This window comes from Ambystoma mexicanum, chromosome 5p (genome assembly GCF_040938575.1).
Source record: "Ambystoma mexicanum isolate Mex_15411 chromosome 5p, UKY_AmexF1_1, whole genome shotgun sequence".
NCBI classification, from domain to species: Eukaryota; Metazoa; Chordata; class Amphibia; order Caudata; family Ambystomatidae; genus Ambystoma; species Ambystoma mexicanum.
Genome location: NC_090930.1, coordinates 661,316,853 through 661,330,157, shown reverse-complemented (window position 1 = coordinate 661,330,157; position 13,305 = coordinate 661,316,853). Strand labels below are relative to the sequence as shown.

The 13,305-nt window shown below is 42.7% G+C and overlaps 1 protein-coding gene across 5 annotated transcripts in view; it reads left to right on the top strand.

Moving 5' to 3' along the window:
- The window catches only part of BTK (Bruton tyrosine kinase), an 805,015-nt gene that overhangs the window by 368,074 nt on the left and 423,636 nt on the right, over positions 1-13,305 (top strand). For all 5 annotated transcript variants that reach the window (XM_069613032.1, XM_069613031.1, XM_069613033.1 and 2 more), the window contains one exon: positions 4,114-4,275. In XM_069613032.1, coding sequence (XP_069469133.1) covers positions 4,135-4,275 — 141 coding nt within the window. In that variant the 5' untranslated portion in view covers positions 4,114-4,134. The remainder of the gene's footprint in view (positions 1-4,113; positions 4,276-13,305) is intronic.

Below are 13,305 nucleotides of genomic sequence, written 5' to 3'. Positions count from 1 at the left end.
TTAATTTATCACCTGCCTGAAGTGTTCCGCTATACTTAGTTATCTGATCTGGCCAGCAGATACCAGGAATCTTCTGTAGTAATGGACACATCCGATATGCCCAGCAGGAACCAGTAATCTACTGTAGCAAGCACACCTGATCTGCCCCACAGCTACCAGGAATCTACTGTAGCAAGCACATCTGATCTGCCCCAGAGCTACCAGGAATCTACTGTAGCAAGCACATCTGATCTGCCCCACAGGTACCAGAAATCTACTGTAGCAAGCACATCTGATCTGTCCCACCCCACAGCTACCAGGAATCTACTGTAGCAAGCACATCTGATCTGACCCACAGGACCCAGGAATCTACTCTAGCAAGCACATCTGATCTGCCGCACAGGTACCAGAAATCTACTGTAGCAAGCACACCTGATCTGATCTGCCCTGCAGGTCCCAGGAATCTACTGTAGCAAGCACATCAGATGAGCCCCACAGCTACCAGGAATCTACTCTAGCAAGCACATCTGATCTGCCCCACAGCTACCAGAAATCTAGTGTAGGAAAGCACATCTGATGTGCCCCACAGCTACCAGGAGTCTACTGTAGCAAGCACATCTGATCTGCCCCACACAGGTACCAGGAATCTACTGTAGCAAGCACATCTGATCTGCCCCACCCCACAGCTACCAGGAATCTACTGTAGCAAGCACACCTGATCTGTCCTGCAGGTCCCAGGAATCTACTGTAGCAAGCACATCTGATCTGCCCTGCAATGACCAGGAATCTTCTCTAGTAGTGGGCACCTATGATCTCCCCAGCAGTAACCAGAAATGTACTGTACAAAAGCAGGTGCTCCCTATTTGCTCTGGTTGTAGGCCGTGTGAATCTGGTAAGGAGTAGCAAGTTCACATCAGAGGGACTGATGCGCATCTCCTCATGTGCTCCAGTGCAAATACCTGTGGGTCAGGCAGGCCCTGTGTCACCAGGGCTAAGTACAACTGTTATCCTTTCATGTCAGGTGCCAGTCATGACAATGACCTAGAACAGTGAATAGTGTCTCTCTGAAAGGTTTTGTGTTGCTCAGTCATGATGCATATAGTGTATTAGCACTGTATAAATATATTTATTCTGTCAGCCAGTTTGTCGCTTGCTCACAGTGTTGCTCTAGATGTGCTACACCGTTTAGTACAATGTCGACTTTGCTTATGTCCATGCCATTAGATTTACTGTCATTGAAATATATAGGCCCACATAAATATATTAGCATTAACTGCTGACCACGGTAAATCGCCATTGTACAAGAAAATAGAAAATATCTGAATCAGAATTTACATTAACTAGAGTTCAGAAAAATATGTAAGTAAAGAAATAGAAACTAAATGGTATTTTAAGGGATGTTTTCAAAGGAGAGGTTAGAGATAAAGGAAGAACATTCAGGGTTCAGACACAGGCAAATATACGCAAGATAAAGCTTGATGGGTCACGCAGCGAGGTGGCGAGCAGGCCCCAGCCAGGTAGCCAGCAAGAGGTTATAAGAGAAATAGTAGGGCTGCAGTAACACAAAGAGAGAAAGAACCGCACAAATATCGACTCAAGAAAACAAAAAAATACAATTAGAAACACAAGATGATGGGAAGCTAATGGCCCTGGTAGGAACAAAGCCGATGTATGGGAGCAATAATTAAGAACAAATGGTGTGCAACCTGCTGAGTGAGATGGACTGATGGCATAATATGGAAAGATGAAATATGACAAGCAGCAGACATCATTTAGACATGCTAGGTCTATAAAGCATAATATGGTAGGATGAAATATGACAAACAGCAGACATTTAGACATGGTAGATCCATAAAACATAACATGGAAGGATGAAATATGACAAGCAGCAGAAATTTAGACATGGTAGGTCTATATCACATAATATGGAAGGATGAAATGTGACAAGCAGCAGACATTTAGACATGGTAGGTCCGTATAGCATAATATGGAAGGATGAAATATGAGAAGCAGCAGACATTTAGACATGGTAGGTCCATATAGCATAATATGGAAGGATGAAAAATGACAAGCAGCCGACATTTAGACATGGTAGGTCCATATAGCATAATATGGAAGGATGAAATATGAGATGCAGCAAACATTTAGACGTGTAGGTCCACATAGCCTAATATGGAAGGATGAAATATGAGAAGCAGCAGACATTTAGACATGGTAGGTCCACATAGCATAATATGGAAGGATGAAATATGAGAATCAGCAGACATTTAGACATGGTAGGTCCATATAGCATAATATGGAAGGATGGAAAATGAGAAGCAGCAGACATTTAGACATGGTAGGTCTATATTGTCCTTTTCTGTTAAAACAAAAGTAAGCAGAAAGCACATTCTTCTGAAGTTATAGAGTTGGAAGTGGCATTCACTGGCAATGGGCACAGTTTAGTCCTGGACAGCAATTAAAGACTTGAATAAGACATACAGGCTATGACCTGATAGGGTCTGAGTGAATGAAGAAAGCTGCCACGGCGTGGAAGGAGGGAGGGCAGGAGATGTAAAATTAGAAACGGTGAGTGTATCTCTTGTGGTGGGATCAAGCTAGAGCAACCTGTTAGGTGATCATGATTCACTTTAGATTGGACAGGGAACATTACAGGCATTAAGTGTGACAGTCAAAGAATATCTATCATCGACATAAAGGCGAGCATTAAAGCAAAAAAGTGACATCATGTGTAGCCAAACGAAGGCCAAGTAACAAACTTTTCAGGACATCATAAAACATACTGGGCCTCATTACGACCCTGGCGGAGAACCATGGTGCAATTTGCACCATGATCCATGGCGCAAAGCTGCCAACTCCGCCATGGGGGTTGGCGGACTTACCGCCCCATTCCGACCTTGGCGGGGCGGTAAGTCCCCACTCCCCATTTACCCTTCCCCATTCCCATTTTAGCCCCATAGGGTATAATGGGAGTGGGGAAGGCGTTATTTACGCCACCGTAAATTACGGTGGCGTAATTAACGACAAGTCCCGTAGCGCCATGGATTTTTCCGCCTGCAAAAAGCAGGCGTGAAAATCACCATGGCGCTACGGGAACTCGTAGTCGGGCGGAAAGGTACGCCATGGTTTACGCCGGCGTAAACCCCTTTCCGCCAGGGTCGTAATGAGGGCCACTGAGAGATTTCTATAGATGATACACCAAAACATGCACGATGGTGGCTATAAATGCAGCCAGGCCAAAGTAGTGATTGAAATCATCTCCAAGGAGCAGCTACAGTGTGACTATGAACCGCTTCTGGGCTATTACCCAAATTGACCTTTTACAATTGAAGTTTTGCCCCAATTGACCTAATTATAGTGGTCATAATTGACCTTCTGCACAATTGACCTTTATATTATTTCAGTTATTTTATGTATATATTGGGTTGGTTTTGGATTATAAATGATATTTGAGGCGATTGGTTGGGGGGTTGCCAGGGGGTTTTGGATTGGGTAGGAGCTTGCAGGGGATTTCCCCCGCTTATATGTCTTAATTGACCTTTTCAATTAGGTCAATTCTCCCCAAGGTCAATTCTGCCGAGGTCAGTTGTGAAAAGGTCAATTAGTATAAAACGGCTTCGGGTGGCACCAGAGAAAAGATTGAAGGGAGTGGCATATCGACACTGAAAACATCTAATCAAGCCTCATTATAAGGGAGTGGAGGCATCCAAATGTCACTTTGCCTGAGGTGTCATGAATCCATGTACTCACCCTACCATTGGTGAAAGGGAAGTCAGATGAGGGGCTTGGTCAACACTGTCAAATGTGCTAAATAAATCGAGAACCACCAGGACTGAATGAAGATTGATGAATGGACTTGGGCACAGCAAGAAGTGTGAAGAAATGGAAATCTGATAGTCAACAAATCTCTCTGAGCATTTAGAATATTCTTAATTTCTGAAGGAACGTTGTATTTTTCAGATTATATTATCCAATGTGTTTTCTTAAATAATATGTTCTCTAGGCCTCTACGCATACCTTACTTCACAAAGCGCATTAGGAGACAATACACATCTGCGCAAAAGGAAGTACTGTGCAATAACCCATGCTTGCCAACCTCCAGCCATTGTGATCGCATGTGTTTGCATTCAACAGGAGTGGCTACTGGATTAAAACATGTCCGGGATTATCTTGGAGAGCATTTTCCTAAAGCGATCCCAGCAGAAGAAGAAGACGTCTCCGCTCAACTTTAAGAAGAGGCTCTTTGTCCTGACTGAAACCAAACTTAGCTATTTTGAATATGATTTTGAACGTGGGGTAAGTCCATGGCTATGTACATCAAGCGTTTATATAAGCAGGCATGTTCCCCCTTATTCATTATATATATATATATATATATATATATATATATATATATATATATATATATATATATATATATACATATATATGTATATATATATATATTATATATTCAATGTTAATGTTAATGTTAAAGGATATTTGTACCACGCACTATCACCACCGGAGTGGTCCCCTGACGCTCTATGAAAAAACGTTGTTAAAGGGACGTTATGGTTAAGTTGCACTAATAAAAATCTATGAAATTCACTGAAAAAACTTTGTTAAAGGGACATTATGGTTACAAGTAAAAGCGAAAAACCTAATAAATTCCCTAGTTATGGAAAGCTAAGCAACCATAACTCACGCCACCACTGTGCACTGCTAAGACTAACACCCAGGACATCAAAGATGACATCACAAATGTCATTGATGACATCACTGATGACATCACATATCTGGTCCACTTGTTTTTGTTCACTGACATATCTAGGCAAGGTGGTTTTGTTCACTGACAGTCAGAATATAAAAATTCAAAAGGTGCTGTACATCTAGACGTTAACCTTGTCATATGTTCTTAAGGTACTTTCCTTAGGGTTTGGTCTCAGCTCATGGTGCACCTACATGGGGAAATAGGCAGGCCTCAAACACACACTTCATTTGTATACATGAAGATAAACTTTAATGCTATTAACATTTTCTGATGATGCTGTTTCTTTCTTCCTTACTTTAGTTTCCCTTTATGTGCCTCTGATTTGTATGCATTGTGGGTCTTCTTATGTATTGTTTGTACTAGCATAAGTGTGTAGTAAGTCTTAAATTGTTAGTTGTTTATTACATGTTTAACATTACACAATCCCCCCTGACATCTTGTTACCAACATTTTTTTTTATTTTTATTTTTTTATTGTGTTAACTGAATTAACAGTTTTTACAAGAAAAGAAGAAGTGAAATCTTGATTCCTTAGGAGCTTTCGTGTATTTTCTGATTTTGTTTTTGTCAAGTTAGTATTCCAGTTCCTTGTCAAAGGGCTAAGTCCTTTCCGGGTCTTTCTGATCGTTAACAGATAGCGTCCAAGTTCAAACTGTGCAAAATGTTTACCACAGCGATTACTGGTCTTCGACTTAGCCCATTTATCAAGTATGACCAACAGTAGTCTTCATCCAGTCTTGAGAATTTTGAATGGAGGTGACCCAAGTGGGTTTCTCTGTTGCCAGTGGTTCCCGGACAATGGAGAATCAGGTGTTTTAGGCTCTCCTTTGAGTCGTGGTTCAGACAGAAATGACAGGAGTCAGACGCGGCTTTGCCTCGGGTTTTCAAGATCTCGTTAGTTTTTAAGATGTTCAGTCTTGCTCTCAAGAAGGTTGAGCGAAAAGTCTTGTTCGGAAACTTCAATAGATAGCTAATGGGCTCGTTTATTTTTTGGGCAAAAGGCGGGAGATGGGCCACAGATTTGTAGTTGAGTGCTTTCTGTTGGGTGTCGCACCAATCTGATTCTTTCAGTTTTTTTGCCGTTTTTTTCGGATTAGCCAGAAGCTCGTTCTCTGAGCTTCCTATTGATTTTAGGAGAGTTTGGTTTTTATCTATCCATGTTTTGAGCATTTTGTTTGAACCTTCCTCGATGGTGTTAGTCTTAGCAGTGCACAGTGGTGGCACGAGTTATGGTTGCTTGTAACCATAATGTGCCTATAACAACATTTTTTCATTGAATTTCATAGGTTTTTATTAGTGCAACTTAACCATAACGTCCCTTTAACAAATTCTTTTCATTGACTTTCATAAGTTTTTATTAGTGCAACTTAACCATAACGTCCCTTTAACAACATTTTTTCAGTGAATTTTATAGGTTTTTATTGGTGCAAATTAACCATAACGTCCCTTTAACAAAGATTTTTCATTGAATTTCATAAGTTTTTATTAGTGCAACTTAACCATTTTTACCAAGGCATGCTATTCTCCTACAACTTACTAATATCATACTTACCCCAATATAGCAACATTTTTGTCCAATGTACAAAGTTTCACCTTAAAACTCTGCCATTTCCCACCTTCTAGTATCATTGTTAACACTTCTATACTTTTTCCACTGTTTTTGCTTCCGTCGACGTCTACAAATGTCTGACGTCATTGTGTGACCATGCGCTCATGCGCGGCATAATGACGTGTCCATGAACCCGTTTGCACTTCGCGCTCGGGTCCTTGCTTTGAGGACAGTTCGGAACTGCATTTTCTACTGATCTAGGAACTTTCAAGCTCAGAATTTACCCTTGCACAGCTCCTACACCTATTCTTACTCATTATCCATTAACAATCTAGTACAAAGCACATACTTGGTAGAATAGTAGCAAGACTGCTATTTATCTTAAAAATGGCATCAGCTGTTGCCATCCCTCCTCCCCAAGAGCCACCACCACCACCACCAGCTGGAGGACCCACACAACAAGAAAAGTGCAGTATTTCCAAAGACAATGAAGAGGTCCAAGAAGATGAGGTAGAGGAAGTGCCTACCTCTAGCACCGAGAGAATTGTGGGTGTGGCAGTTCTTTACCACTGTTGGAAATGTACCAAAGGCTAAAGCTACAAGAGTGAAATGCACTGAGTGCAACTTTGTACTCAGTTGCGGACTACCTGGACATTACTCCTACAGGACCACCTCGATGCTCCACCACACAAAATCCAACTACTGCAATGCTCTCAGAAAGATTGTGTTATGTAGATGCTTTATATCTATCAGGTGATTGTTATGTATTTCTTATACGACTACTCATCTGTGGCAAGTGATGAGGTCATGTGGTTCCAGAGTGTGGAATACTCAGTGAATGTTATTATTCAAGAATCAGCAGTTGGTTGTTGACTGTAGTGTTGGTTGGTGGTCTTTTGTATATGTCTTCAAAACTTACAATAAACTACTGCTTACCTGTATTCGGTGTGGTCATTGTCCCAACATTGGCGACGAGGATAGGATGCCAGGAGTGAGTGGCACCCACCTGGGACTGACCTGAGACCCCCAACGCCATCTGGGAAGGAGTGGCCATTGCCCAGCTGCACCCCTTTGTGCCACCGCGTTGTTCTGATTATCCTGCTTGACAAGGGGAAGCGAAGCCAGCGATTTGCAAAGTTAATCTGGCAGAAGGCGTTCCCGCCCCAACGTCCCTCGGCCCAGCTGTTTCGTTGTTTGCAGTGTTGGTACCAGCGTGATTGGTCACTGCCCGACTTCTCCTGAACGGAAACTCCGAGGCGATCGCTGGCCAATTTAGGTGAGGAGCCCCAGTATTGCCGGGAAGGGGTCCCCGCCCCTAATTTTGTGACCGCGAGTCACGTGACATGCGCTACGTGGCGCCGGCTGCAGAGTGTGATCGCTTCTCTATGCCCGATGATCGGGAAGTGAAAAGAAGGATTGGACCACTTTCCCGCGCTCACCCCACCCAGGGCCCATTTGGCAAGGCAGTGGTTGAGTCACCGATAGCAGTGCCCCTGCGAGCTGCCTGCGAGGGGTGTGTCCCTCATTGTTCAAGCGACCAAGGTTTTTTTTGTACAGGTGAGAGGGAAGGAAGGGATCAGCCCTGTGTCTGCACTATTGTACTGTGCTACGCTGCGAAATACTACGCTGCACTATACAGTATATCCTTCTCATGTGTGTGAGTCTCCCTGAAATCGTGTGCTAGAGTGATCTCATTCGCATCATCCTGCATGGTCATGGCTTTATCAGGAGTCCCAGTGCCACAAATGTTCATGCCCACCCCAGGCCCACCCAGAATTAAGTGGGGCCCTGCAAAAGAGGCTTTTTACATTATGTAAAAGCAACTTGTGGAAATGGAATGTCCACAGAGCGAAAAGTGTCCATGCTAATGCATTTCCTCGGGTATGAAGGGCAAAGAATTTATGATACATTTCCAGACACTGTTGAACTGGATGTGGAAGGCAAAGCAAACGATTTTGACGCAGCGCTAGCAAAGCTTGATAAACATTTTGAGTCAAAAATAAGCACAGTGCTTGAACGGTACCACTTTGGGATGAGGTTTCAACACGAAGGGGAGACTGTGGAAGAGTATATTACGGCACTGAGACACTTATCCTTAAATTGCAAATTTGGCAGGGGGTTGGATGAGCATATAAGGGACCAATTTATGCTGCACTGTTCCAATGACAAAATTTGTGAAAGAGTGTGGTTGAAAGATGACCCTAATTTGGAAGAGGTCATAGGCATCGCCAAGAGAATCGAACATACATTACAGTGTGTCGCTAAATTAACTACCAAAGAAATAAAGACTCCCCAGGCGACTGAGGTGCTGAGAGTGGGTGACAAAAAGAAGGATGGTTTAAAAGAGAAAAAGAAACACAAGGCCAGACCAGCGAAACGTTATGATGTCAACCAGGGCAAGGGTGGGGGGAGTCACCTGGGGAATAAAGTTGCCCAGAAAGATGGTATGCAAGTAGGAGTAAAGAAGGATGACCGGCTTTGCTTCTGGTGTGGGAGTGCACGTCATCTATCTACTTCTCCCATATGTCCTGGGAGGCGTGCCATTTACAGTATTTGTAAGAGGTGGGGGCACTTTGAAAATTGTTGTAAGAGTTACCGCATTGGTGGAGGAAAAGGCACTATGTTGGTTGAGGAATGCGATGTAGTGTCATCAGAGGAAGGTGAGGGGTCAGAGAATGAGATTGTTACTGTGAATATGGTACGGTGTACTGAAGTTGACGAGTGCGAACACCCCTCTGCTTCGGTTGAGGTAAATGTGCATCAAGTGAAAATGCTAGCAGATTCATGTTCAAAAATAACATTGATGTCAAGGGCAGTTTATGAAAATATAGTTTTTGGCCGTATGGAAGATTTGGGTCCCTCCGATAAGAACCCTGGGGGTTACAATGGAGGCAGGATAGAAGTGTAGGGATGTTGTAACGCTCAATTCAAATTTAAAGGTAGGATGACATGTGGAAAGATTTATGTTACCAAAAAAGGTGAGACCTTGCTTGGGTGGAGGGAGCAAAGGGGATTGAGCATCAGATTAGACCCCTATAGTAAAGAACAAGTGCTGAATGTTAGCAATGGTTCAGAGAACGACAAGACGGGGGGTAATGAAAATTATATAATTGTGAAATACCCAGCTGTTTTTAACAAGGGTGTGGGATGTCTTAAAGGGATGGTACACAAAATTGTGTTGAAATATGGGAGTGTGCCTGCGGCTGCCAAACTCAGACCTTTGCCCATGTCTATGCGTGATGCTGTACGTGAGGAGTTGGAAAAGTTGGAAAAGGAAGGGATTATTGAACCAGCCAAAGCTGTAGAGTGGATTTCCCCAGTGGTTGTTGTAAGAAAGGGGAACGGCGATTTAAGAGTTTATGTTGATTTGAGGGAGCTAAATCGATGTGTGATAGCTGACCGACACCCCATTCCAAATATGGGGGAACTACTGAGTCGGATTGGAAATGCAAAGTTTTTTGCCAAGTTAGATATGGCAAGTGCATATCACCAGATTAATTTGGATGTTGAGTCTCGCAAGTTCACTGCTTTCATCACTTATGAGGGGATTTATCAATTTCGCCGTATGCCCTTTGGGCTGATATCAGCCTCATCGGTGTTCCAAAAAGTCATGGATAAGCTCTTAAAGGGGGTGAGTGATGTCTGGTGTTTTCAAGATGATGTGTTGATATGTGGGAGGAGTGAGGAGGAATAAAAAAAAAGGTGGAGGTGGTGATGGAGATTTTCAAACAACGTGGCATAACGTTGCGAGGGGAGAAGTGTGTATTTTCTATCCGAGTGGTGGAATACTTGGATGAGATATCAAAGGAGGGGCTGAGGTCAAAAAGAGATTTGGTAGATGGAATTATGAGAATACAATCGCCGAGGAATAAAGCAGAATTGAGATCATTTCTGGGAATGATAGAGTTTTATCATCGTTTTGTGGAAAATTATGCTGATAAGGTAACTAGGTTAAGGGCATTGTTGAGGAAGGGAGTAGAGTTTGAGTGGGACAGAGAATGTGAAAGGGAGTTCAATGAGATTAAAAATGAAGATTGACATGGCAGAGCCTTTAGCCATGTATGATACGAGAAAAAGGACCGTCCTCACTGTAGACGCTGATGAAATGGGTATAGGAGTTGTGATGTCCCTACTGGGGGCGGATGGCACAGAGGCAGTTGTGATGCATGTTTCTTGCATGTTGAAAGGTGCTGAACTTAACTATTCTATTTTGGAGAAGGAAGCCTTGGCATGTCACTTGGCGTTAGAGAAACTAAAGAACTTTGTATGGGGTCAAGAACTTGTCCTGAGAACTGATCATAAGCCTTTGAAGGCGATGTTTGAGGGTAAGGGTCTTGATAAAGTCTTGAGGAGGGTTGCTTGCTGTGTAACCAGGCTACAATGTCACAAATCTGACATTGAGGTGGTTTCAGGTAAAGAGAATGTGGAGGCAGACCATGCATCGAGAGTAAGAATGGATGATGCCAATGAAGATGATGGTGACAAGTATGTGGATGTAGGGAATATGGTTTTTGCTACCGTAGAAGGTGTGATACAGAAAGAAGAATGGATCCAAGTGTCCGATGAAAGGTGGAGACGCATAGTTAGTTTTGTCAGGGAGGAATGGCCTGAAAAGAGGTTGCTGTCTGGTAAAGAGAGATCGCTATGGGAAGTGAGGTTGGAGTTGTCAGTGAAGGGTGGCCTGGTATACCGATGAGACAAGTTGGTTGTTCATGGATGTTTGAGGGGGAGATTAATTAAGATTGCACATCAAGGTCATATTGGAATTTACAAAATAATAAAAGCTGACTATTGGTGGCCGGGTCTTGATTGTGAAGTTAAGAGAGTGGTTGGGGAATGTGCTGATTGTATTAAATCTGGAAAAATCTATCAGCTGTGGTGCAGCCGGTAAGGAAAGTGAAAGCACCAAAGGGAGTCTGGCAGGACCTTGCGATAGATGTCCTTGGCCCGGTAGATATGGGTAGGGGGCGAGGAAAGTTTGTGCTTGCTTCGATAGACATGTTTTCGCGGTGGACGGAGTTCAAGGTAATGAGGGAAGTAATGTGCCAGAGTATTGTGGGATTCTTAGAGGATGTCTTTGAAAGGGAAGGACTGCCTAGGAGTGTGCTCACAGACAATGGTCCACAGTTCACTGGGAAATTATTTCAGGAATATTTAAACAAGTGTGGGATAAGGCACAAAAGAACTGCGCTGTACTATTCCCAGGGAAATGGCATGATTGAGAGAGTAAATCGGTGTATAATGGAAGGAATCAGAGGGGCGAATGCATGTGGCATGTATAGGAAGGTTGCAGTTAAAGAACGGATGTATGCTTTGCGGATGGCACCGTGTTGAAACGGGAGTCAGTCCCTTTGAGCTAATGAGAGGACAAAAGGGTAACACATTGTTATCTACGGCTTGGATGGGTAGAACAAGAGAAACTGATAATGTAGTGGATGAGGTGAGGAAGAGGATGGAAGAGCGAAAGGAAAAATGGGTAAGGAAGACAAATGAGAAGTTTCCTAGGAAGAGGACGATTGTTGAACTGGGTGATTTTATCAGGATAAGGAGAGCTGTTGTTTCCAAGAAGGGTGATCCTCTATATTCAGATCCTGTCAGGGTTGCACAAGTATTTGAGGGTGCTGTGAGATTAGAAAGTGGTCAAATATGGAATTTGTCAAGAGTTGCCAAAATAATGAAGTGAAGTGAAACTCTACGTCTGAGCTTCTTTGCTTCCCATTTTTTTCTTGCAGAATTTGCATTATTGCTACTGCTGTTATTTATACTGTGTTTGATTTTTTTTCTCATCATTGTTTATTTTATTTTTATTTTTTTTCCTCCCTTTCTCCTCCTTTCTGGTTTTCATTTGACATAAGGAAATTAAAAGGTTGTTTTTTTTTGTTTAGATAAGGGAGGGGGGGTGTTATGTAGATGCTTTATATCTATGAGGTGATTATTATGTATTTCTTCTATGACTACTCATCTGTGGCAAGTGATGAGGTCATGTGGTTCCAGAGTGTGGAATCCTCAGTGAATGTTTTTACTCAAGAATCAGCAGTTGGTTGTTGGCTGTAGTGTTGGTTGGGGGTCTTTTGTATATGGCTTCAAAACATACAATAAACTACTGCTTAACTGTTTTCGGCGTGGTCATTGTCCCAACAGATTGTTCCTTTCTTAGCAAGTATTAGCTGTCTTCCGCCAAATCCTCTTCCTCAACCAATACTGTAACCACATAGCCTACTTCTGTGGGACACAAAATCCCACCAGCTACCATGCAAGCAATAAAAGAGGCTGTTGATCCATATCTTTGGAAGATAACAGTCCTCTGTATACTCCAACACACCACTCTGTAGGGGGAAGCAATTTCAAAGTGCTTTTGAAGCTGTAATCAAGGTGCATGATAAACACTGCCCACTTCCTTAAGTAACACAAGCACAACATCTTCCCCAGTCCACCTGCCCCTCCATTTTAGTGCTTGGTGCCTCTTCCCTCATTTCCCTCCTCACCTTACGTTCAAACCTCTCCTGCAAACATTTCTTTTTAAAAAAACAAAAAAAAGAAAGGTTCGTTTAGGAACCACCTTTCACAGTTAAAATATAGAAAAAAAAAAATCTTATGTACTCCATCTACTTTAAATTTCTCAGTAAAGTACATAGTAAAGTACATAGACTCAATACGTTTTTCCAACATTTTGTGTTATGTTAATGGAAATAGGTGACGTTCATCCCCCGTTCCAGGAAGCCCAAGTTATCAGCCCAAGCAAAGTTTGTCTGTGTGCGCCCTGATGCCTGCGGGCTTTGGCGCATTATAAATAAATAAATAAATAAATAAATAAATAAATAAATAAATAACGAGGGCTCCGGACCATTATCCTCCATTGCAGCCCAAAGCGGGAACCCGGGTGCTAAGGAAAATCCTTTTCCAAGATGGCCACCATGGATAGGGAAGGCGGGGCTCCATACAGAGCTCGTCTTCCCTTTCCATGGCAGCCTGCAGAAGGCGAAGACAGAACCCTATGACCATTATACCACAAGCACATTTGTTTC